General features: G+C 32.7%; 3 protein-coding genes across 3 annotated transcripts; all 3 read left to right on the forward strand.

Annotated features, from left to right (window-relative positions):
- The first annotated feature begins 7,703 nt into the window (after positions 1-7,703).
- LOC136811389 (zinc finger protein 585A-like) lies at positions 7,704-11,290 on the forward strand. Its single transcript, XM_067067991.1, has 2 exons — positions 7,704-9,352; positions 9,848-11,290. The coding sequence occupies exons 1-2, from the start codon at positions 7,733-7,735 to the stop codon at positions 11,216-11,218; spliced, it is 2,991 nt and encodes a 996-aa protein (XP_066924092.1). The 5' UTR covers positions 7,704-7,732; the 3' UTR covers positions 11,219-11,290.
- A 3,020-nt stretch (positions 11,291-14,310) lies between these two features.
- On the forward strand, positions 14,311-15,365 carry LOC136811378 (zinc finger protein 493-like). Its single transcript, XM_067067978.1, is given in 2 exon segments — positions 14,311-15,143; positions 15,145-15,365. Coding segments are annotated over 2 exon segments (822 nt in total). The 5' UTR covers positions 14,311-14,465; the 3' UTR covers positions 15,289-15,365.
- Positions 15,366-16,221: 856 nt separating this feature from the next.
- Positions 16,222-23,960, forward strand: LOC136811390 (zinc finger protein 420-like). Its single transcript, XM_067067992.1, has 4 exons — positions 16,222-17,404; positions 19,893-20,681; positions 22,855-23,208; positions 23,246-23,960. The coding sequence occupies exons 1-4, from the start codon at positions 16,233-16,235 to the stop codon at positions 23,958-23,960; spliced, it is 3,030 nt and encodes a 1,009-aa protein (XP_066924093.1). The 5' UTR covers positions 16,222-16,232.
- Positions 23,961-24,377: the final 417 nt, after the last annotated feature.

Below are 24,377 nucleotides of genomic sequence, written 5' to 3' on the forward strand. Positions count from 1 at the left end.
ACTAAAATCAAAAAATTTGAAATCAAAAACCTAAAAAAACTTAATGAAAAGGGAGTTTTCATGTGTTATGGCTTGTGGGGAAAGATGGCTGGACTGACAGTACCACTACCCTATGAGTATTTTTACAATGCTTTTCTTCATTTTCAGAGTTAATAACAAAGAATGAACTGATGGTGGAGTCCAGTTTGGAAAATGGACAATGCAATGCTATGCTATGGAAAGGAACTATATACAGCATGAAACTGTTTCAACACTAAAAAGAAAAATATAAAAAGCAGTATAATCATCTCAATCCAAGTTCAAGGAGCAGCCAAATCTTCAGTGCCATGTTTACAAAATTGACGTATTTCTTTCCGAAGATATTCTGCGCGTGCTTGGGTAAACCCCTTTGGTTCCACAATATCTGGTAGCTCTGCTGTTACAACTGGTGGTTTACGCGTTTTAAAAACCGAGATTTTTACTGGTTCTGAATCCAGAGTCTCATAGCATGATACAATCCCCGGTTCATCTTTTGACATGCGAAAATGATGGTACTTTAGCATGTCCTTGAGCTTCTTGAAATTCAGGGTTGTTTCAAAGTGATGCGACCAATCGTACGTCTTTACGGTCATGTCCTTGTTGTGATTTCCGACAAGAACGGCAAAGTTACACATGGTGCCATCACAGACATCGGCAATTTCGTACAGGGATGAAACATACGTTTTCCTCAACTTCTTCTTGAAGCTACCGAAACACCTTCAAAGAAATTGAATGGTTAAATAAAATTGGAAAATTCGATAATGTACAGTAGAGACTTTTAATTTTTTGACACAACAAAAATTGCAAATGATGGCTTCATGATATCGTATAAACACTTATATTATATATAATGGGTATATACTATTTTATGATTATGATAGGTATACGCACAATATATCTTAGATAACAATTAGAATCTTATGGCTTGTAGTATAGAGTTTAATTGCGTTTGTGTAATAATTTGGCGGGTGGATTCTTCATGAGACGAGAAATAAAAAAGGATAATAAGCTATGGAAATTTTATACTCTTTCATGTTTTAAATGTAGGAGGGGGTTACTTTGCATTTTTATAGAGAGCTCAAGATTTTTGAATACTGACATCATCAAAATTAGAAGAGTCACCCGAAAAATGAGGTTAAATTAAAGTTAGGAAAACTTGTAACAGTTTTGTGATATTTTTATCCTCAACTCGTACAGAGATGCTCATAAATTGGAGGTGCTGGTGATGAATATGCTCTAGCATTATTTTCCCATTATTTTCTTCCAAAAGTTGCAAGGTAACCCAGCTTAAACCTCTGTCTCAAAAAATATCTTCGAGGAATTTAGAAGAGAAAAGTATGTAGAACCTGTCGCAGCTGAACTTTGTATGCCCAACAATCATGAAGCTATATTCTATTTTCTCGTGAAGGCCATTCAAAATTCGCCATATGAGATACCACAGGAAGGCATTATTCTTATTCTGCCCTAAAAATCAAGAAAAATCAGACTTAATACAACTGTCTGGAAATTAGTGTGACTTACATAAAATTTTGAGCTGAATTTGATAAAAGGGTGTAATTCTTTCAGAAAATATGGAGGGTACTTAGCGTTAAAATATGACTAAAAATTTTTTTGCCACGTTTAGCCTCAAATTGTTCTTATCTTAGAGTAATCTGGTTATCTTTTTATTTCTGTTTCTAAATACTGAAAAAATCATGTACTTCCTTCAAAAAAGAGGGACACGCATATGCGTCCAAAACAATAGACAAAATACTGAGTCTCAGACTTGAGGCCATAGCTCCTGACCACTTAATTTAATTTTATGGCACTTTAAAGTTTTGAGTTTCGAAAAAACAGCGCGCACAAAGGGTTAAAAATAAAAATTGAAAAAATCATTCAAAAAAGTCGAGTAAAGCAAAAAATTCAGAATCCTGCAAAATCGAAGCAAAATCATTAAAAAAAAAGTCTGAAAAAAATCAAAATATCAAAATTTCCGAAAACTTACCGGAGCAGTTATCGGCGTGTCGATAAGATTCGGTTTCTCCCATTCCATACCGTTCAAAAAAATAATCTAGATAGCTTATCGTGGTGCTTGCACCTTTTCCGGTCGTACATATCTCATCTATCAAAAAGTTATATTACAAATTGAGGCCGTCGTTACAGATGCCGAAAATTCCACACTTTCTAGGAGCTTAAAAAAAATCGGACCAGGCTGCATTGGATTCGATGGATAATGAGTTTGTTGGGCATAGTCCCATGAATAATGTGCCATTTTATTGAAGGAGCAAGGCACCTGTTGACTAAATGCATCATTAAAACCCTCAGCTTGCGCTCTTGCTTTTTCAACTTGGGCTCTGTAGTAATGGGCTTCTTGGGTAGCAAGGATGATATGTGCCTCATGTGCATTCTGTGTCTCGTCGTCATTGGTCATCTCCATTAACAAGTGAACGGAGAAGCCGCTCGTTGTTTTGTTGACATTGCCAGCACAAATCGCCCATGGGTTTTGTTATTGAAACATTTGGCAATTGGGTTTTCCACAGGTGCGAAAAAGAACTTGACTCCGTGAATTGTAGATCACTGTCGATGCAAAGCTGACGATAAATATTGTAAACACTTTCTTTTGTCTCATAAGACGGTATCAAGAGTTTTTTGGCATCCTCGTCGCGATAGTTGGCGACGCGACCAGGAAGGGGGACAGCATTTGCCATTGCACAGTTCTCAACAAAATTTTTAGCTATCTCCCTAGTCTCCAAAGAAAACACGTTGTGGGGTAGCCTATTAGTATTGCCATGTGTGCGAGCGAGGCACAGCTCCTTTTCCCTCAAAATGCTTTGACACGGTTGAAAAAAGTTTTTCGAAAAGGCATGCGAAAAGTAATAGAAATCCCGACACACACGAATGCCACGAAGAGAGTATTCCAAATGCTCACTAGTTTCCCCTTTTTGGGATAATAAAAACCCAATGATAACCATGTCGCGTTCAGTCTCATGAAGCTCTAGCATGGTATCACGTAGCTCTTCAATTTCGGCTCTGGAAAACGGTAGGTGACATGCTGAAGACCCTTCACCGAGCTTACAACAATGCTCTCTATAAAACTTTTTCCTTCGTTCCACCTCAGCAGTATCTGTTACACGTTCCTCAGACAGGATAGAAAGGACGTGAAAGGAAATACACAATGAATTTTGTAATAGCAGTTAAATCTATTTCGGACCTACTAGGAATTTCAAAACAAATTGAACTTCTTGTCACTTTCAAAACGTTCGAATAGAAGAAATACTACTTTTCGGACGTCAAAGAAAGCAAGGGATTTGAAGACATTCGAAAGTTTGACGTTCGAATATGACGTTCGAATACTTTTAAAGGCCAAAACGTTCGAAAATGTGACGCTCGAATACTTAAAAGGGCCAAAACGTTCGAAAGTGTAACGTTCGATTATTTTAAAAGGCCAAAACGTTCGAATCAGCTGAGCTATAAAAGAAACTGTTTCCGAGTTGTATAATTTGAACTTATTCGGTTTAAAGTGACAAATCAGCTGATTTACTTCCGTGTTGAATAAAATGGGTGCATGTCACTAGTCCGACACTTTCTAGTCCGACAGTAAAATAGTCCGAATGTATAAAATAAATTTACAATTTGGAAGTCTTTTTATCCGACGTCACTTTTGTCCGAAAAAACGAAAGATTTTAGAGTGCCGAATGTTGAATAAGGGTTTTTCACTGAGATAATAATAATATAATAAAAGTTCATTTTGGCGGCATTTTGACATAATGAGAAATAAAGGACCAACCAAGTTTGCGTAAAGATAATTTATAGCAAAAAGAATGCACCCTTAAAGGCGCCCTTTTTGCATGTTCAGAATTATGCTATTATATAGATTGTAAATCACAAAAGAAGGGTCGTAAAAACAGCTAAATCCAATTTCTTGACTCTTGAAAGCCTAATACTAAAAAGCTTCCCGAAACTTAAGAAAAGTCGGGTTTAAGGGCCTAACCTCAAAGTCGGAACTTTGAATTTTTATAAAAGATGTGCCTCCTCTTCTGCGATTCACATTTCGTTTTTTATATGTTCTTTTTTTACTCGTTGTCGGACAAAATTTTTGTCGAAATACTGACGCATTCGTCAAATCCAACGTCGGACATTTTTACTGTCGGACTAGAAAATGTCGGACTACTGACGACCTCCCAATAAAATCACATAATATTAACGAAAATGGAAAAGTGGACTTTGATGTATTAGTGAGAGCCACTATGTTCTGAAAGCATCCTTCGTGTGCACAGAGTTGTTAAAAGCAAATAATAAGTAATATTTTTTGTTCCCAAGCAGGTCCTCTTTCAAATGAAAATTTTTTTTTTCGATTTCGACAATTTTTTAATTACTGATGACGTCATCGATGACGTCATTTTTATAACTATTTTTCTTTATAGCTTCTCAAATATTGATTTTCAGGTATATGTTGGGATATTTTTTGGAATCCTTGGATAAATATCTTTCATTTGAACCATATATGAGCTTCTAATTTTCACTTTCATTTTCAAGCCCCAGCAAAAGTGATGACGTCACATGGGGACCAGCAAAATGGTCAAAATTTTTCTCACCACTCGTTTTTGTGATCTTAGAGACCTAATTGATCATTGACGAATCGACGTATCCTATTCTCACAAGCCGTGCACAGTGGATAGAAAAAGGGAAGGTTGGCATTGTGTTGGATGGAAATAAAATGATCCGTGGAGAAGTGTTGGGAACGAGAAGTAAGCAGGAGCTGCCTGTTGATATTCGTTCGTTCGTTCGTTCGTTCGTCCGTCCGTCCGTTCGTCCGTCCGTCCGTCCGTCCGTCCGTCCGTCCGTCCGTCCGTCCGTCCGTCCGTCCGAGATTTCATCATTAGTTTTTTCTGATTTTTTGCACAAAGATGCGTATTAGCAATGCCTAAAACATGGATTAGTCCGATTTGTGAGAAAAAATCTTTTCTGATTGAAAATGCCGGAAATATACCGGAAATCGCCGTTTTTGCAGACTTTTTCCTTATATTTCGTTGTTTTTTCACACAAAAACATTATTAATAGCAATGTCCACGATCAAGCATGATTCAATTGTCAATAAAGGCCGGTTTCCACTTGCGCGCGCTACGATCGCACTTTTGGGCTTCAATCCTTTTTGCTTGGAAAAAAGATTACGTCATAAAAATGTAGCGCGCGCTTGAAAAAAAAGTTGAACACATTTCAACTTTTTTCAACCGTTACGTCAGTTCGCGCCAATGGAGTTGCTTCATTTTTCTTTGACCAATAGCGTGGAAGCTTTGCTCGAAAAGCGCGATCGAAGCGCGCGCAAGTGGAGACCGGCCTAAACTGATTTTGAAGCCGGAACTTTCTAATATCGCCGGAACAGCCGATTTCGCCGGAAAAACGGATTTCTTGAATTTCTTGAGCTGTACTTTATATTTTTTCATGAAATTTTGCACCGATGCAAATGTCATACCTAAATTGTGACGAAGCCCGATTTCGAAAAAAATTCATTTTCGGCCGCCCCGGAAATATGCCGGAAAAACTGGTTTTGGCATTTTCTCGAGATTTTATCATTAGTTTTTCTGATTTTTGCTCAAAGATGCGTATAACAATGTCCAAAACTGGCCGATCCGATTTTTGAGAAAAAAAATTTCCTCGGAAAATGCCTGAAAATGCCGGAAATCGCGTTTTCTAGATTCATTGGATTTTCCTTAATTGGTCGTTTTTTCATTCAAAACTTTATAATAGCAATGCCCACCATTAAGCATGTTTCAATTTCAATAAAATTGATTTTTGAAGCCGGAACTATTAAAAGTCGCCGGAACAACTCTTTGCCGGAAAGACGTATTTTTGAATTCCTCGAGCTGTACTTTATATTTTTTTATGAAATTTTGCACACTGAGCATATGACAATACCTAAATGTGACGGAGCCCGATTTTCGAAAATTTTTTTCCGGCCGAAAATGCTGGAATATCCGGAAAAACTGGTTTTTGTTTTCTCGATTTTATTGTTAGTTTTTTTTTTGCAGAAGAGGTATTCGCAATGCTCAAAACATGGCCGAGTTCGATTTTTGAGAAAAATTTTTTTCCAGTTGAAAATTCCGGAAATCGCCGTTTTTGCAGATTTTCATTGGATTTTTTCCTTATATTTCTATGTTTTTCACACAAAAACATTATTGATAACAATGCTCACCATCAAGCATGATTCAATTGTCAATAAAACTGATTTTTGCAACCAGAACTTTCTATTTATTTTTTCCCTACAACCCTTCCCTCTCCCCCTACCATCAATCAATGATGAATTTCTTGCGTTATGCATTTTCGCTAAACGCTAATGTTTTCTGACTGATTTTTTTCTCATTTTTCTCCTTGCATTGCTATCTAACTTTCATCATCAGGTAGGTCCATTCAGCATCTAGCTTGTTTTCTCTATAAGCATAACTTAAATTGGCCATGGTTGAATTTAAGAGCTACGAGATAGTAAAAGAATTGGCTAATTTAACACCCCGAGCCTTGGCAACCTGATATACNGAAAAACTTTTTTACTTTGAATATTCACATGAAGACTCATAAATGAAAAAAACATGTTCAAATTGAAGAACAAGACAATGCTTTCCGATGTAACAAATGTGATAAAATGTTTCAACAGTTTCAGCTGTTTGACTGATCATGTTAAAATCCACTCCGAAGGAATAGTTCCGTCGGATGGTAAAAGTGAATCCAAAGAATTGTCAACCAAAAAACATCAAGATCCAAATTTATTGGATGTTGCTAGTCTGATTGTTGAGAACGAAGAGACGAGGTTAAGGAAAATTGATTATTTGAAATATTAAAGATGTATTATGTGTAGTTCATTTTTGGCTTAAAATTATTTAGTTGAAACAAAGTTTTTTTAATGTGTGATTGTTCATTTCTGAGGTTAAGTGAAATCTTCAGGCAATGCAGTGTTTTGTAGATTGTTATTTCGAATTCGAAATCTCTAATACACTGCATTGCATGGAGATATAGCAAGCATAAAAAATCGTAATAACAGTTATAGTCCCGGGGGGGGGCACTCGATCTGAAAACGACCATACGTTCGGCCCAAAATTTGGCTTCTAAAGTCGGACCCTTACAGTGCAGTGAATTTCCATGAAAAATCATACCCTTACAGTGTACTTTTTCAAAATTTCTGCAATTTTTGCAATTTTCCAAGAAAATGTGGAATTTTTCCTCCAAAATTGACCAATTTTGTGCCAATTTTACCAAAAAATTGGCCTTTTATCACAATTTCCTACCCTTACAGTGCAGTTCAGTGCAGTTTTGTAATTTCCTACCCTTACAGTGCACTAGCTGAACTATGAAAAACCTACCCTTAAGGGCCGAACGTCTGGTAGGTCATTTACCTTGAGTGCCCCCCCACCCGGGGTTATAGTTCAGTTCTTTTTTTATCAATATATTGCTCAATTTTTCCGAATTTTCTTTTGCACTTTGCGAGTCTTTTTATTTTACTTAAATCATAACGAAATTGAATAATCTTGTAGACAAATTATTTTTGAAATACATTATCTTGAGATTAAATTCATGAGCCCGTATTTAGCTTTACACGGAGATTTGAGAATTATGCTGTCAAGGGGTTTCAAACATATTAATTATACGGAATATAAGATTAATGTTAAAAGATTGAGATGATTAATTGCAATTTCCTTTTTTCTTATTCCAGGTATGATAAAGATAACAAAAGAAAACTAATGATATGAATAAAGAATTCAAAGACGAACAAAAAGTGAATTCGGTTTCCATCAAGATTGGTCCAGAGGATGCTTTTTTAGCTTTCTTTGGAGAGGAAAAGCATGAATTTGTTGATACAAACATAGATGATGATATACTATTGAAAATAAAGATTGAAGAGGAAAAAAATTATTTTGCCCCTGTCGAAGAGGTATCCGATTCTCAGCATCAATCCGATTCTTTTGATATTAAAATTGAACTTGATGAAATAATTCCACCAACAAACTTAACAATAGATGCCACTAATTCACAAGTAGAAAATGCAGAAGCCAGGGAAAGGAAAAATAATCTTGCCACAAAAATAATCTTGCCACAAAAAAACCGTGGCCAAAGTTTTAAATGCAATGTTTGTGGTAAAGCCTTCAAGTTCAACTGTGATTTGAATAATCATCTTGGAATTCACACTGGCGAAAGACCTTTCGAGTGTCAAGATTGTGGTAAATGTTTTACTCAACAAAGTAGTTTAAATGCACATCTTAAGATTCACAATGATATCGAATCATTTAAATGTGAAGAATGTTGTAAATCTTTTCGAAGTAAATATCTTTTGAAGAATCATCTCAGAGAGCACACTGGGGAACCACTTTCAAAGTGTCAGGAATGTGGTAAATGCTTCAAAACAAAAAGTTATTTAATAAAGCATAATAAAATACACACTGGAGAAAAACCATTCAAGTGTCAAGAATGTGGTAAATGTTTTACTCAACAAAGTGGTTTAAATGCACATGTAAAGATTCACACTGGCGTAAAACCTTTTAAGTGTCAAGAATGTGGTAAATGTTTTGCCAAACGAAGTGTTCTAACACAACATTTTATTGTACATAGCAGCATTAAGCCTTTCAAATGTGAAGAATGTGGTAATTGCTTTAAAACAAATGATTCTTTAAAGCAACATAAAAGAATACACACCAAAGAAAAGACATTCAAATGTGAAGAGTGTGGTAATTGCTTTAAAACAAATGATTCTTTAAAGCACCATAAAAGAATACACACCAAAGAAAAGCCATTCAAATGTGAAGAGTGTGGTGATTCTTTTTTAAGGAAAAAAATTTTAAAAGTTCACATGAGAATACATACTGGAAAAAAACCATTCAAGTGTAAAGAATGTGGTAAATGCTTCTCTAAAGCCGATAGCTTAAATAGACATTTGTACTTGCATAGCGAAATCGAACCATTTAAATGTGCAGAAAGTGGTAAACAGTTTTCTCAACGTGTTAATTTGATACATCATTCAAACATACACAATGGAATCAAATCATTTAAAGGTAAGGAACGTGGTAAGTTCTTTTCCCGAAAAGATAGTTTGAATATTCACATGAAGACTCATAAACGAAAAGAACATGATCAAATTGTAGAACAAGAAAATGACTTCCGATGTAACAAATGTGATGAATGTTTTAACAGTTTAAGTCATTTGACTGCTCATGCTAAAAGCCACTCCGAAAGAATAGTTCTGTCGGATGGAAAAAGTGAATCCAAAGATTCGTCAACTAAAAAACATCAAGATCTAAATTTATTGGATGTTGCCAGTCTCATTGTTGAGAACGAAGAGAGGAGGAAAAGGACAATCAATTATTTGAAATATTAAATATGTATTATGTTTAGTTCATTTTTGGTTAAAAATTGTTTAGTTGAAACAAAGTTTTTTAATGAGCGATTGTTCATTTCTGAGGTTAAGTGCAATCTTCAGGCAATGCAGCGTTTTGTAGATTGTTACTTCAAATGAAATCTTCAATACACTACTTTGCATGAAGATTTAACAAGCATGAAAAATCGCAATAGAAATTATAAATGAGTTCTTTTTTTCTAAATATTTGGCTCAATTTCTCCGAATTTTCTTTTGCACTTTGTGAGTCTTTTTATTTAATGTAATTCCCTACTAAATAGTTGAAAATCTTTTAGACAAATTGTCTTTAAAATACAATACCTTTGAAATTAAATTCAAGAGCACGTATTTAGCTTTACACGGAGGATTGAGAATTATGCTGTCAAAAGGGTTTCATAAGATTAATGTTAATAGATTAAGATAATTAATTGCAATTTCGTTTTTTTCTTTTTACAGGAAAAATAAAGATAACAAAACAAACTATATGCAATGAATAAAGAAATCAAAGACGTACAAAAATTGAATTCTGTTTCCATCAAGATTGGTCCGGAGGATGCTTTTTTAGATTTTTTGGGAGAGGAAAAGCATGAATTTGTTGATACAAACATATATGATGATATACCATTGAAGATAAAGATTGAAGAGGAGAATAATTCTTTTGCCTCTGTCGAAGAGGTATCCGATTCTCAGCATCAATCAGACTCTTTTGATATTAAAATTGAACTCGATGAAATACTTCCACCAACGAACTTAACAACACATGCCACTAATTTACAAGTAGAAAATCCTATAACCAAGACAAGGAAAAATAGTCTTGTCACAAAAGAACGTGGCAAAAGTTTTATTTGCAAAGATTGTGGTAAATCCTTCAAATTCAACTGTGATTTGAAGAGACATTTTAGAATTCACACTGGCGAAAGACCTTTCAAGTGTCAAGAATGTGGCAAATGTTTTACTCAAGAAAGTAGTTTTAATGCACATCTTAAGATTCACAGTGATATCGAATCATTTAAATGTGAGGAATGTGGTAAATCTTTTCGAAGTAAATATCTTTTAAAGAATCATCTCAGAGAGCATACTGGGGAACCACTTTCAAGGTGTCAGGAATGTGGTAAATACTTCAAAACAAAAAATTATTTAATAAACCATAATAGAAGACACACTGGAGAAAAACCATTTAAGTGTCAAGAATGTGGTAAATTTTTTACAAGGAAAGGCAGTTTGAAAGATCACATGAGGATACACACCGGACAAAAACCATTCAAATGTGAAGAATGTGGTAAATGTTTTTCATGGAAAGAAAGTTTGAAAGGTCACATGAGAGTACATTCTGGAGAACAACCTTTTGAGTGCAAAGAATGTGGTAAATGTTTTTCTGAAAGAGGTAACTTATATAGACACATGTACTTGCATAGTGAAATCAAACCTTTTAATTGTGCAAAATGTGGTAAACAATTTTCCCAACGAGTTAACTTGATACGACATTCAAACATGCACAATGGAATCAAATCTTTTAAATGTAAGGAATGTGGTAAGTGCTTTTCCCGAAAATATATTTTGAATATTCACATCAAGACTCATAAACGAATAAAACATGTCCAAATTGAAGAAAAAGAAAAACCTTTCAGATGTAACAAATGTGGTAAATGTTTCAACAGTTTAAGCAATTTTACTGCTCATATTAAAAGTTATTCCAAAGAAATAGCTCAACCGGATGGAAAAAGTGAATCTACAGAATTATCAACTAAAATACATCAAAATCAAAATCTATTTGATGTTGCCAGTCTGATTGTGGAGAACGAAGACGAGAGGAGGTTAAGGAAAATCACTCATTTGAAATATTAAGTATGTATAATGTATAGTTCATATTTTGCTGAATAATTTTCTTAAACAAGGTAGTTGTTTAACGATGTTCAATTTTCAAGGATTGAATATTTATGATTTTGAACAAATTTTTTTTTCATTCTATAGAAGAATGCTTATCTTAAAGGGATATTCCAATACTACGCAAATCAAAATATTATGGTCACGTGTCTGGAATTTGATTGGTCGAGCCTGATAAAAGTTTACAATTTGATTGGTCGAACGGGATTTTCACTTTCGTTTTCGTAATCTAAACAAACCGAAAAATACTTTGCGACATAAAAAAGTTCGAAGTTGGAAGGGGAATGAAAAATCTTTCGTGTAATTTCTTCTGTCTTGTTGTATCATACTTATATGAAGGAAATTTTCTGTTTTGCTATGCCAAAATTGATTCACAAATGTAAATACTACACAAGAGTTTTTCTATACACAAAGAGATTGTCAGATGAGAAGATATAAACAGTTCTTTTTTGTTTTCCTGTGTTCTTTGTGTTTCATCAAGAGCAGATGAACAAAATAACAAATAGTAAATAAAGCATAAAACATTTTTTGAAAAAAATAACATCACATTACAAAATTCCTGTATATACATTTGGATTTTGAAAACTATATAAAGTATTTACAAATTCTTTATGGCTTCACTTTTATCAAGAGTGATGCTAAAGTATTTGAATAATAATATGACCTCCTCTTTGAAGTTGCCTTCCAAAATATTTCTTTCCATTCAAAAAAAAATTCTCAATTAAAGCACCCTCATAGCACTTCATAGGGAAAAAAGTTGCCTAGTAAATAAAATTTTATCAAAACTGTTGGTGAAAAAATACTTCCTTTTTTTAGCAGAAAATGTTTTTAATATCTTAAAATTTTATCATTGAGTATATGTATTTATCGTCACTTCATACAACATCAGTCACAATATTCCACATTCACTCAAGTTAACAACGTAAATAAAATGTAAACAGTTCTTCTTACAGCAGCATATCCATACCACTGTAAAAAAAGCAGCTATGTCCATCCATCACGAAACAAACTGGTACATGAAAAATATGTTCAACTGTTCCCAAATCATAATAACATGTACGAGGACTTTCAAAAAGGGTGCAGAACTATGTAGCTACAGAGTCGAACCATGCCAGAAGCACAAGAAAACAAAGTCCCTTGATCGATGTTTTGATCTTAATTTTCAATGATAGTCACAGGATTTTAAATTTAATCAAATCAATGTGTCCTACTGCTACTTCCTCAACATTATATCATAAAATTCCAAATCAGTACAATATGATGCTCAGAACCAGAGTTTTTCATTCATCGTAGAGTTACTTTTCACTTCATTTTATTTGGTTCGTGCAAAATCTCATGATACAGTGCTTTTATCGAGAAAATAATATCCGCGTTACATGATTCTATCGAAGTATTCTGAAGTTATGTACAGTCTACAGTCTAGACTACAGTCTATAGACTACAGTCTCCAGAGTTGATTTTTCAAGTCATTGGATGAACAAAAATGTCCCATATTTTGAAGTACGAACCATGAAAATCTTCTTTGAACAAGGCTTTCTTGTCTTGACTTGATGAGTTTCATTCATTTCTCAGATCCATATATGCACACTTTCGAGAGATGAACAAGTCTTTCTTGTCTTGTTGATGAGTTTCATTTCACTTCTCAGATCCATATGCACACTTTCGAGAGAAAATAGAAATCTCTTTCTCCTCTTGAGTGTTCAAAATTGACTACATTGTTATTTAACTGAAAGAAGCAAGAGAAGAGATAGTTCTGTATAAATTGGTTAGCAAAAGAATTCAGCCTTGTTGGAAATATCTTCTTGTATCTTCAGCATCATAGAAAAATAAACATTGAAACTTTGCACAAAGATAGTTGAATAAAAACTCTTTATGATTTTGATAATATTAACATGTTATAGACACCTAAAAGTATATTTAATCAGTGGTAAAAATATAAACATTTCACTAATCAAATTATTTCGCTTCCATTTTGAAAGCTTCGAAGCTTCTGATGCTAGTCTATCTCAACTTCATTTCTCTCGCAATTCCCGCACAAACTTTCCGTGAATCGTTTTTAAGTTTGCTGGATAAAATGAAACAAGTTTATTTGCTAGCGTCTTTTGTTCTAGTATTGGATTATCCCTTTAAATTTTAGTATATAAGTGTACTCTCTTTTACCTAATAGCCAGGGGGTTGGAATAAGCAGGGGGGGGAGCGTGAAAAAAGTCACAAAATTTAATAAGCAGCGGGGGGGGGTTAGAATAAAAATGTCCTGGGTGGAAAAGTTTTAAAAATAAGGCTAATACTGTAGAATTAAAGGTTTTCTAAGGGAATAAAAGGAGCTTATTTTAGGCAATGTTTTCATGCTGAGTCAAATAAATTAAAGCTACTTTTTTACTCAACGATATCCTGCAAACCAGTGAAAGATCGAAAGTTGTTTCGAGATGTAACCTCTCATTCTTTTTATTTTGTAAACAAAAAAATAGCAAAGTTGATTTTGAGCAAATTTACAATCGAATGTTTTGATTATAAGATAGAAAACTTTCTATTTATTATAAACATATAAACATTCGAAAGAGTATCAGTAAAAGTCCCTTAGAGGAATTCAATGTTTTTTCATTTTTTCAAAAACTTTTTCTATAATCTTGTCGCACTTGTTTTTACTACATCAGCATTTAAAACAACAATAGAGGGAACTTTCAAAAACATTTTCCCTAAAACTAATAAGCGGGAGGGGGGAGGGTTGGAATAACAATGTCCTGGTTGGAAAATTTTTGGAAAATTAATTACCGGGGGGGACGGCTATTAGGTACCCAAGAGTGTATAAAACTTTAAAATCGGTTCAGTCAATCGAAAATCGTGTTTAAAAAACTGAAAGTTTTGACATAAAAAAAATAGATTCTTCATTAAAATTTTGATTACTGTTTTTAACGAATTTTATTATTTTGGGTACGTCAAAACTGTCAGTTTTCTAACATAACTTTTTATTGAGAGAAACGACTTTAAACTTTCCTCTACTTCCTCCTATGATAGTACGCTCACAATATTTCAACAAAACTGTATACTTTTTTCAATGCACCCGGAATTTATTATACAGAATATCAAGTTATTGATAATAGATGAAACAAATTGATTGTAACAACTTTTTTTCTTTTTACAGGAAAATAAATACAGTTAAAAGAAAACTATTAATATTAAAAGTGAAATAGACGAGCTTTCCAACGAAATGGAACGTGACAAAAATGAGATGAGTTCGGTTACACTCAAGATTGGTACAGAGGATGCTTTTTTAGATTTCTTGGGAGAGGAAAAACATGAATTTGTTGATACAAACATAGATGATGATATTTCATTGAAGATAAAGATTGAAGAGGAAAATAATTCTTTGGTCCCTTTCGAAGAAGTATCCGATTCTCAGCATCAACCAGATTATTTTGATATTAAAATTGAACTCGATGAAATACTTCCACCAACGAACTTAACAACATATGCCACCAATTTACAAGTAGAAAATCCTATAACCAAGACAATGAAAAATAATCTTGTCACAAAAGAACGTGGCCAAAGTTTTAAATGCAAAGAGTGTGGTAAATCCTTCAAATTCAACTGTGATTTGAAGAAATATCTTAGAATTCACACTGGCGAAAGATCTTTCAAGTGTCAAGAATGTGGTAAATGTTTTGCCCTAACACACCATCCTATAGTGCATAGTAGCATAAGACCATTTAAATGTGAAGAATGCGGTAAATACTTTAAAACAAAGGGTTCTTTAAAGAAACATAAAAGAATACACACCGAAGAAAAGTCATTCAAATGTGAAGAATGTGGTAAATATTTTCTGAAAAAAGAAAGTTTAAAAGTTCACATGAGAATACATACTGGACAAAAGCCAGTGGTAAATTGTGGTAAAGTGTGGTAAATGTTTTCAAAGGAAAGAAATTTTAAAATTTCACATTAGAATACATACTGGAGAAAAACCTTTTAAGTGCCAAGAATGTGGTAAATGTTTCTCTGAAAGAGGTAACTTATATACAGATTTACTTACATAGTGAAATCAAACCTTTTAAATGTGAAGAATGTGGTAAACGATTTTCTCAACGAGGTAATTTGATACGACATTCAAGCGTACACGATGGAATCAAATCATCTAAATGTAAGGAATGTGATAAGTGCTTTTCCAGAAAAGATACTTTGAATTTTCACATCATGAGTCATAAACTGAAAAAACATGTCCAAATTGAAGAAGAAGACAATGCTTTACTGTAACAAATATAATAAATGTTTTAACAGTTTAAGTCATTTGACTGCTCATGTTAAAATCCACTCCGAAGAAATTTTTCTGTCGGATGGTAAAAGTGAATCCAACATCAAGATCTAAATTTATTGGATGTTGCTTGTTTGATTGTCGAGAACGAAGAGACGAGGTTAAAGAATATCGATTATTCGAAGTATTGAGTATATTTTATGTGCAGCTGATATGATGCGAAAAATAGAGTATTTTTACAAGGTAGTTGTTTATTTTATTTTTTAGGACCAAAAAATTATAATTCTACAAAATCTACAAATAAAGAATTATATAACCTTCAATTGAAATCTCCATGCAATGCAGTGGATTTTGGATTATTACTCCGAATGAAATCTGCATTTCATTAAGATTTTGCAAGCATGAAAAATCGTGATAAAAATTATAAATCAGTTCTTTGTTTCTCAATATTTGGCTCAATTTTTCCGAATTTTCTTTAGCACTTTGTGAGTCTTTTTATTTGATGTAATTCCCTACTAAATAATTGAAAATCTTTTAGACAAATTGTCTTTAAAATACAATATCTTTGAAATTAAATTCAAGAGCACGTATATAGCTTTACACGGAGGATTGAGAATTATGCTGTCAAAAGCGTTTCATAAGATTAATGTTAATACATTAAGATAATTAATTCCAATTTCGTTTTTTCTTTTTTGCAGGAAAAATAAAGATAAATAAAAACTATATGCAATGAATAAAGAAATCAAAGACGAACCAAAAGTGAATTCTGTTTCCATCAAGATTGGTCCGGAGGATGCTTTTTTAGATTTTTTGGGAGAGGAAGAGCATGAATTTGTTGATACAAACATTGATGATAATGATATACCATTGAAGATAAAGATTGAAGAGGAAAATAATTCTTTGGTACCTTTCGAAGAGGTATCCGATTCTCAGCATCAATCAGATTATTTTGATATTAAAATTAAACTCGATGAAATAATTCTACCAACAAACTTAACAACAGATGCCATCAATTTACAAGTAGAAAATCCTATTCCCAAGACATGGAAAAATAATCTTATCAGAAAAGAACGTGGCCAAAGTTTTAAATGCAAAGAGTGTGGTAAAGCTTTCAAGTTCAACTGTGATTTGAAGAGACATTTTAGAATTCACACTGGCGAAAGACCTTTCAAGTGTCAAGATTGTGGTAAATGCTTTGCCCAATCAGATGGTTTAACACAGCATCTTATAGTGCATAGCAGCATTAAACCATTTAAGTGTGAGGAATGTGGTAAAAACTTTAAAACAAATGGTTCTTTAAAAAAGCATATTAAGTTACACACCGAAAAAAAGTCATTCAAATGTGAGAAATGTGGCAAATGCTTTAAAACAAATGGTTCGTTAAAGCAACATAAAACAATACACACCAAAGAAAAAACATTCAAATGTGAAGAATGTGGTAATTGTTTTCAAAGGAAAGAACTTTTTAAAGTTCACACGAGAATACACACCAAAGAAAAATCATTCAAATGTGAAGAATGTGGTAAATGTTTTCCTAAAAAAGGAAGTTTAAAAGTTTACATGAGAATGCATACTGGACAAAAACTTTTTAAGTGCATTGAATGCGGTAAATGTTTCTCCGTAAAAAGAAGGTTAAATAGACATTTGTACTTGCACAGTGAAATCAAACCATTTAAATGTGAAAAATGTGGTAAACAATTTTCCCAACGAGGTTACTTGATACAACATTCATACATACACAATAAGATCAACTCATTTAAATGTAAGGAATGTGGTAGATGCTTTGCACACAAAAATGGTTTCGATTATCACATCAAGACTCATAAACGAAAACAACTTCTTCTCCAATTAATAGAACGAGACCTATCCAGTGTATCAAAAGTTGCAAATGTTTTAACAGTGTAAGTTGTTTAACTGCTCATGTTAAAAGTCATTCCAAAGAAATAGTTCAGCCGGATGGAAAAAGTGAATTCAAAGAATTATCAACTAAAATACATGAAAATCAAAATCTATTGGATGTTGCTAGTTTGATTGTCGAGAACGAAGAAACGAGGTTAAAGAAAATTGATCATTCGAAATATTGAATAATATATGAAATATTGAATAATATATCATGCGTCTCCGATAATAGGCAAGAAAATAAGAGTATATTCACAAGGCAGTTGTTTTACGATATTTTATTTCTGAGGAGCAAAAAATTATAGTTTGAACATGCTAGAATTAAAGAACTAAATCACAATCTTCAATTCCAATCTTTAGGCAATGCAATGGATTGTAGATTGTTCCTTCTTAAATGAAAATTTCAATACACTGCATTGCGTGAAAATTGAACCGACATGAATTACAGTGTAGCATTTGTAGGTGTAGCTCTTTGTATATCAAAATTGATCTCAATTTTTTCCTATTTTCTTGAACATTTTTGATTCTATTTGTTTTACTAAATTGTGAAGTAACTTATTGAAAATATCTTAGTCAAACTTTGTTGAAATTAATCCCCTTTGAAATTGAATGTGAGAGTCGCTATTGACCTCTTGACTTGGGAATGCCAAATTATAATTTCAGGCCATACTAATAGATTTCCAACACATGAGTCAAATTATTGATATTTTTATAAAGATGATTGCCAACTTCTTTTCTTTTAGTTTTACAGGAAAATAAATACGATAAAAAGAAAAGCAATATTATGAATAAAGAAATCAAAGATGAACAAAAAGTGAATTCGGTTTACATCAAGATTGGTTCAAAGGATTCGATTTTAGATTTCTTTGCAGTGGAAAAGCATGAATTTGTTGATGCAAACATTGATGATGATATACCATTGAAGATAAAGATTGAAGAGGAAAATAATTCTTTGTCCCCTGTCGAAGAGGTATCAGATAACCACTTTAAATGTACTTCTTTTTTCAATATTAAAATTGAACTTGATGAAATAATTCCCCCAACAAACTTGACAATAAATGCCACTAATTTACAAGTAGAAAATGCAGAAACCAGGGAAAGGAAAAATAATCTTGCCCCAAAAAGGAGTAAAAGAAATTTTATTTGCAAAGAGTGTGGTAAAGACTTTCAGTTCTACTGTCATTTTAAGAAACATCTTAGAATTCACACTGGCGAAAGACCTTTCAAGTGTCAAGAATGTGGTAAAAAGTTTTCTCAACGGTGTAACTTGATACGACATTCAAACATACACAATGGAATCAAGTCATTTAAATGTAAGGAATGTGGTAGATGCTTTGCACGAAAAGATACTTTGAATATTCACATCAAGAGTCATAAACGGAAAACACATGTCCATATTGAAGAACAAGTCAATGCTTTCCTATGTAACAAATGTAATAAATGTTTTAACAGTTTAAGTCATTTGACTGCTCATGTTAAAATCCACTCCGAAGAAATAGTTCCGTCGGATGGTAAAAGTGAATCCAAAGAATTATCAACTAAAAAACATCAAGATCTAAATCTATTGGATGTCGCTAGTTTGATTGTAGAGAACGAAGAGAGGAGGGTAAGGAAGATCGATCATTCCAAATATTGAGTATATTTTATGTGGAGCTGATATTATGCGAAAAATAGAGTACTTTTACAAGGTAGTTGTTGTATATTTTATTTTATGTTTTATATTTTACGCAATACAGCGTTTTGTAGATTGTTATTTCGACTAAAATCTTCAATACACTGCATTGTACGAAAATTTAACAAGCATTAAAAATCGTAATAGCAATTATAAGCCAGTTCCTTATGTGTCAATATTTGGCTCAATTTTTTCCAAGTTTCATTTAGGCGAGACCAATTTAATTTGTTGTTCTATGGGTAGATTATTAGCAAAATATGGGTCGGTCGCTCGGTAAAATGAGAATAAGTTTTTTATTTATCAGGGTTAAAGTACCGAAAATGTTTTCCAAAAAATATATGGATCAAAAATTCACTTTTTTTATCTTCAATGAAGATCATGATAAAATCTTAGTGTATGGAATGCTTTTCTACATCTTTCAATTTCTTGAATTAATTTTCAGCTTTATTTAAATTTGATTCTTACAAATAAGTAGTGTGTAAAATATATTGTCGTGGAAATTCAATATTATTATTTTTTTGATGTTAGCAAAAATAGGGTCGGTCGGGCCCGTAGAACAACAAATTAAATTGGTCTCGCCTTAGCATTTTGTAAGTCCTTTTCTTTTATTTAATTCCTAACAAAATAATTGATAATCTTTTAGACGAATTTTCTTTAAAATACAGTATCTTTGAAATTTAATTCAAGAGCCTATATTTAGTTTTACACGGAGATTTGAGAATGTCAAGGGGTTTCAAACATATTAATTATACGGAATATAAAATCAATGTTAATAGATTAAGATTATTAATTCCAATTTCATTTTTTATTTTTTACAGGAAAAATAAAGATAACAAAAAAAATAGTGATATGAATAAAGAATTCAAAGACGAACAAAAAGTGGATTCGGTTTCCATCAAGATTGGTCCTGATGATGCATTTTTAAATTTATTAGGAGAGAAAAAGCATGAATTTGTGGATACAAACGCAGATGATGATATACCATTGAAGATAAAGATTGAAGAGGAAATTAATTCTTTTGCCCCTGTCGAAGAGGTATCAGATTTTCAGCATCAACCAGACTCTTTTGATATTAAAATTGAACTTGATGAAATAATTCCACCAACAAACTTAACAACAGATGCCGCTAATTTACAAGTAGAAAATGTAGAAACCAGGGAAAGAAAAAATAATCTTGCCCGAAAATGGAATAAAAGAAATTTTATTTGCAAAGATTGTGGTAAAGCCTTTCAGTTCTACTGTAATTTGAAAAATCATCTTAGAATTCACACTGGCGAAAAACCTTTCAAGTGTCAAGAATGTGGTAAATGTTTTACTCAAAAAAGTAGTTTAAATGTGCATGTAAAGATTCACACTGGCGAAAAACCTTTTAAATGTAAAGAATGTGGTAAACAGTTTTCTCAACGAGGTAACTTGATACAACATTCAAACATACACAATGGAATCAAATCTTTTAAATGTAAGGAATGTGGTAAGTGCTTTTCTCGAAAAGACACTTTAAATATTCACATGAAAACTATACATCAAAATCAAAATTTATTGGATGTTGCTAGTTTGATTGTTGAGAACGAAGAGACGAGGTTAAACAAAATCGATTATTCGAAGTATTGAGTATGTAATATGTGTAGTTCATATTTGGCTTAAAACAGAGTTGTTATTGTGGGATTTTTCATTTCTGAGGACTAAAAATGAAAATTCTGAATAGTGATAGAAATAAAGAATTAACCTACGATCTTTAATTGCAATTGTAATCTTTAGGCATAATCATGGTCGAAATAGAATGAGAATTCCGGTTTAACGTTTTTCAAGATTTAAAGTTCTGGCGAGAAAGTCGATTTTGGGCTATCTCTTTAACTTAATCGAATATTTCAATTTGGGAGGGGTTGGCAGACTTCCAGGCTATATTCTGAGCCTTATTGGACTATTTTTGAACTTTTGGATCCTCAGATCCTAAAGTCTTAAGTCTAGTGTTAAAACTCAGAGTTAAAACTCTACCCTTCAAACCTACTTTAGAGCACTTACAAATCGATTGTGGTTTCAAAACTTCCCGGTGTGGATTTCCCTTTTTTCTCAAATATTACGACCATGATTGTAGTTCTAGATAGTTATTTCGACTGAAATCTTCAATATACTGCATTGCACGAAGATTTAACAAGCATGAAAAATCGTAATAGCAATTATAAGTCAATTCTTTGTCCATATAGTACGTACGCAAAGATTTTCCAAAAATTTGATACCCCCTCCCCCCTTGTACGCAGAGAACAATAGAAATGATGTCATTTAAACAATAGATGTAAACTTTTGCTAAAACCCCCTCTCCCCCTTCACTGCGTACGTACTACATGGTCGGCCCCATATTTGGCTCAATTTTTTCCAAATTTTATTTAGCACTTTGTGAGTCTTTTTATATTTAATGTAATTCCCTACTAAATAGTTGAAAATCTTTTAGACGAATTGTCTTTAAAATACAGTACCTGAAATTAAATTCAAGAGCACGTCTTTAGCTTTACACTGAGACTTGAGAATTATGCTGTCAAGGGGTTTAACATATTAATTATACAGAATATAAGATTAATGTTAATAGGTTAAGATGATTAATTGCAATTTTATTTTTTCATTTTTTACAGGAAAAATAAAGATAACAAAAAGAAAATGATATGAATAAAGAAATCAGAGACGAACAAAAAGTGAATTCGGTTCCATCAAGATTGCTGGTCCGGAGGATGCTTTTTTAGATTTCTTGGGAGAGGAAAGGTATGAATTTGTTGATACAAACACAAATGATATGAAAAAATATAAAAGGGGTTGCGCGCGTTTCAGAACTCTTCCATCCCTCCACTCTGTTTGCATAGCAAAGACATGCGAGAGGCGAGAGTGACAAAAAACAAGCCGTAAATGTCACGAATTTAAGTTGCGAAGCGACCCAGAGCCTCCTCGATTTGCAAGTTGCAAACAAAAAATTGAATGACAAACAAACACCGTATACTAAAGTAAGGTTGAAAACACTAAACACTCTCTATCTGTAGCATCATGCTTCACCTTACACCTTTACGGGGGGGGGGGGTTTGTAGGGGTCAAAATTTTAGCTGAATCCCGGAATCCCGAAAATTGAAAAAAAATAACACCGTCACACCGGCTTGTACAGGGCAAAAGTGTACCTAAATACCGTCACCGTCTGATTTTATAATACCGTTTTCCAGTCTCTTTTTTCGTCAAATCCCGTAATACCGTACTAAAAAAGGGCCAATCCCGTCACACCGTAAAAGTAAAACCCCCCTTTACTTTACAAAATGGAGAAAGTTTTACAATAAACCAAGGAAAATATCAAAATTTCTGAGAGATGAATTTTTTGCATACTATCATGCGTAAAAATGCTGAAAGGAAGAAAAGCATAGTACAGACCTTTTGCTATTCGCAATGCCATGTCTGAATGAATAAAAAACTCAAGCAGACTTATGATAATATTTAAAATCTACTTTAACTAATTATACATTAGTGAGTTTTTAATTATTTAATATGAAATCGTAAATACTTTAGGTCGATTTCCAAAAGATAATTTTTTTTAAAATAAGACTCGACAAATACAGGAAGGCCTTCTGAAGAATATGGGTCATTCCTGGTCAGTAAGTCAGTATATAATAAAATTAAATCTCTGAAAATCTAGGATCAGAAGGTCAAGATCTAAAAAATGTGTGACATTTTAAAGCACCAGACTTTTTCCTCTTTATTGATGAATGATATTTGTGTCATTTCCATTGTGATATTTTGAATTCATTTAAGTTTTGCCACAAAAAGAAGTAAACGAAGTTTTATTTGCAAAGATTGCGGTAAAGCCTTTCAGTTCTACTGTCATTTGAACAATCATCTTAGAAATCACACTGGCGAAAAACCGTTCAAGTGTCAAGAATGTGGTAAATGTTTTACTCGACAAAGTAGTTTAAATGTGCATGTAAAGATTCACACTGGCGAAAAACCTTTTAAATGTCAAGAATGTGATAAATGTTTTACTCAACAAAGTAGTTTTAATGCACATCTTAAGATTCACAGTGATATCGAATCATTTAAATGTGAGGAATGTGGTAAATCTTTTCGAAGTAAATATCTTTTAAAGAATCATCTTAGAGAGCACACTGGGTAACTATTTTCAAGGTGTCAAGAACAAAAACAAAACAAAAAGTAATTTAATGAAACATAATAGAATACGCACTGGAGAAAAACCATTCCAGTGTCAAGAATGTGGTAAATCTTTTCCAAGGAAAGGCAGTTTGAAAAATCACATGAGGATACACACCGGACAAAAACCATTCAAATGTGAAGAATGTGGTAAATGTTTTTCATGGAAAGAAAGTTTAAAAGGTCACATGAGAGTACATTCTGGAGAACAACCTTTTGAGTGCAAAGAATGTGGTAAATGTTTTTCTGAAAGAGGTAACTTATATAGACACATGTACTTGCATAGTGAAATCAAACCTTTTAATTGTGCAAAATGTGGTAAACAATTTTCCCAACGAGGTAACTTGATACGACATTCAAACATGCACAATGGAATCAAATCTTTTAAATGTAAGGAATGTGGCAAGTGCTTTTCCCGAAAATATATTTTGAATATTCACATCAAGACTCATAAACGAATAAAACATGTCCAAATTGAAGAAAAAGAAAAACCTTTCAGATGTAACAAATGTGGTAAATGTTTCAACAGTTTAAGCAATTTTACTGCTCATATTAAAAGTCATTCCAAAGAAATAGTTCAACCGGATGGAAAAAGTGAATATACAGAATTATCAACTAAAATACATCAAAATCAAAATATATTTGATGTTGCCAGTCTGATTGTGGAGAACGAAGACAAGAGGAGGTCAAGGAAGATGTATAATAATGTATAGCTCATATTTTTTTGAATATTCTTATGAAACAAAATAGTTGTTTAATGATGTTCAATTTTCGAGGTTTGAATAATTATGATTCTGAAAAAATAACAAAAGTGTAAGCTCGTTCTAAGTCCTTTTTTACTCGGTGTTGGAATAGTTGTTATTGTAAGCTGAAGATTTAAGATTTTTCGTAGATTCTTTTTTCATTCTAAAGATGAAAGCTTAACTTAAAGTTTGGTATGTAGTAACAGTATACAAAACTTTGAAATTGGTTCAGTCAATCAAAAATTGTGTTTAAAAAACTGAAAATTTTGACGTCCAAAAAATAGGTTCTTCATTAATATTTTGATTACTGTTTTTAACGAACTTGGTCATTTTAGGTTGGTCAAAATAGTCAATTTTTTCAACATAACTTTTTATCGAGAGAAACGA

The sequence above is a fragment of the Clytia hemisphaerica genome, unplaced genomic scaffold (genome assembly GCF_902728285.1).
Source record: "Clytia hemisphaerica strain Z4C2 unplaced genomic scaffold, Clytia hemisphaerica genome assembly, whole genome shotgun sequence".
Taxonomy (NCBI): domain Eukaryota; kingdom Metazoa; phylum Cnidaria; class Hydrozoa; order Leptothecata; family Clytiidae; genus Clytia; species Clytia hemisphaerica.

Bases quoted from the DNA above. Each gene is read 5' to 3' on its own strand.
- LOC136811390 (XM_067067992.1), top strand. From the start codon at position 16,233: ATGAATAAAGAAATCAAAGACGAACCAAAAGTGAATTCTGTTTCCATC. The intron at 20,682-22,854 runs TTGAGTATGTAA...AATTCATTTAAG, and splicing joins AAAATCGATTATTCGAAGTA to TTTTGCCACAAAAAGAAGTA. The intron at 23,209-23,245 runs GTAACTATTTTC...CAAAAACAAAAC, and splicing joins CATCTTAGAGAGCACACTGG to AAAAAGTAATTTAATGAAAC.
- LOC136811389 (XM_067067991.1), top strand. From the start codon at position 7,733: ATGAATAAAGAATTCAAAGACGAACAAAAAGTGAATTCGGTTTCCATC. The intron at 9,353-9,847 runs TAAATATGTATT...TAAAGATAACAA, and splicing joins CAATCAATTATTTGAAATAT to AACAAACTATATGCAATGAA.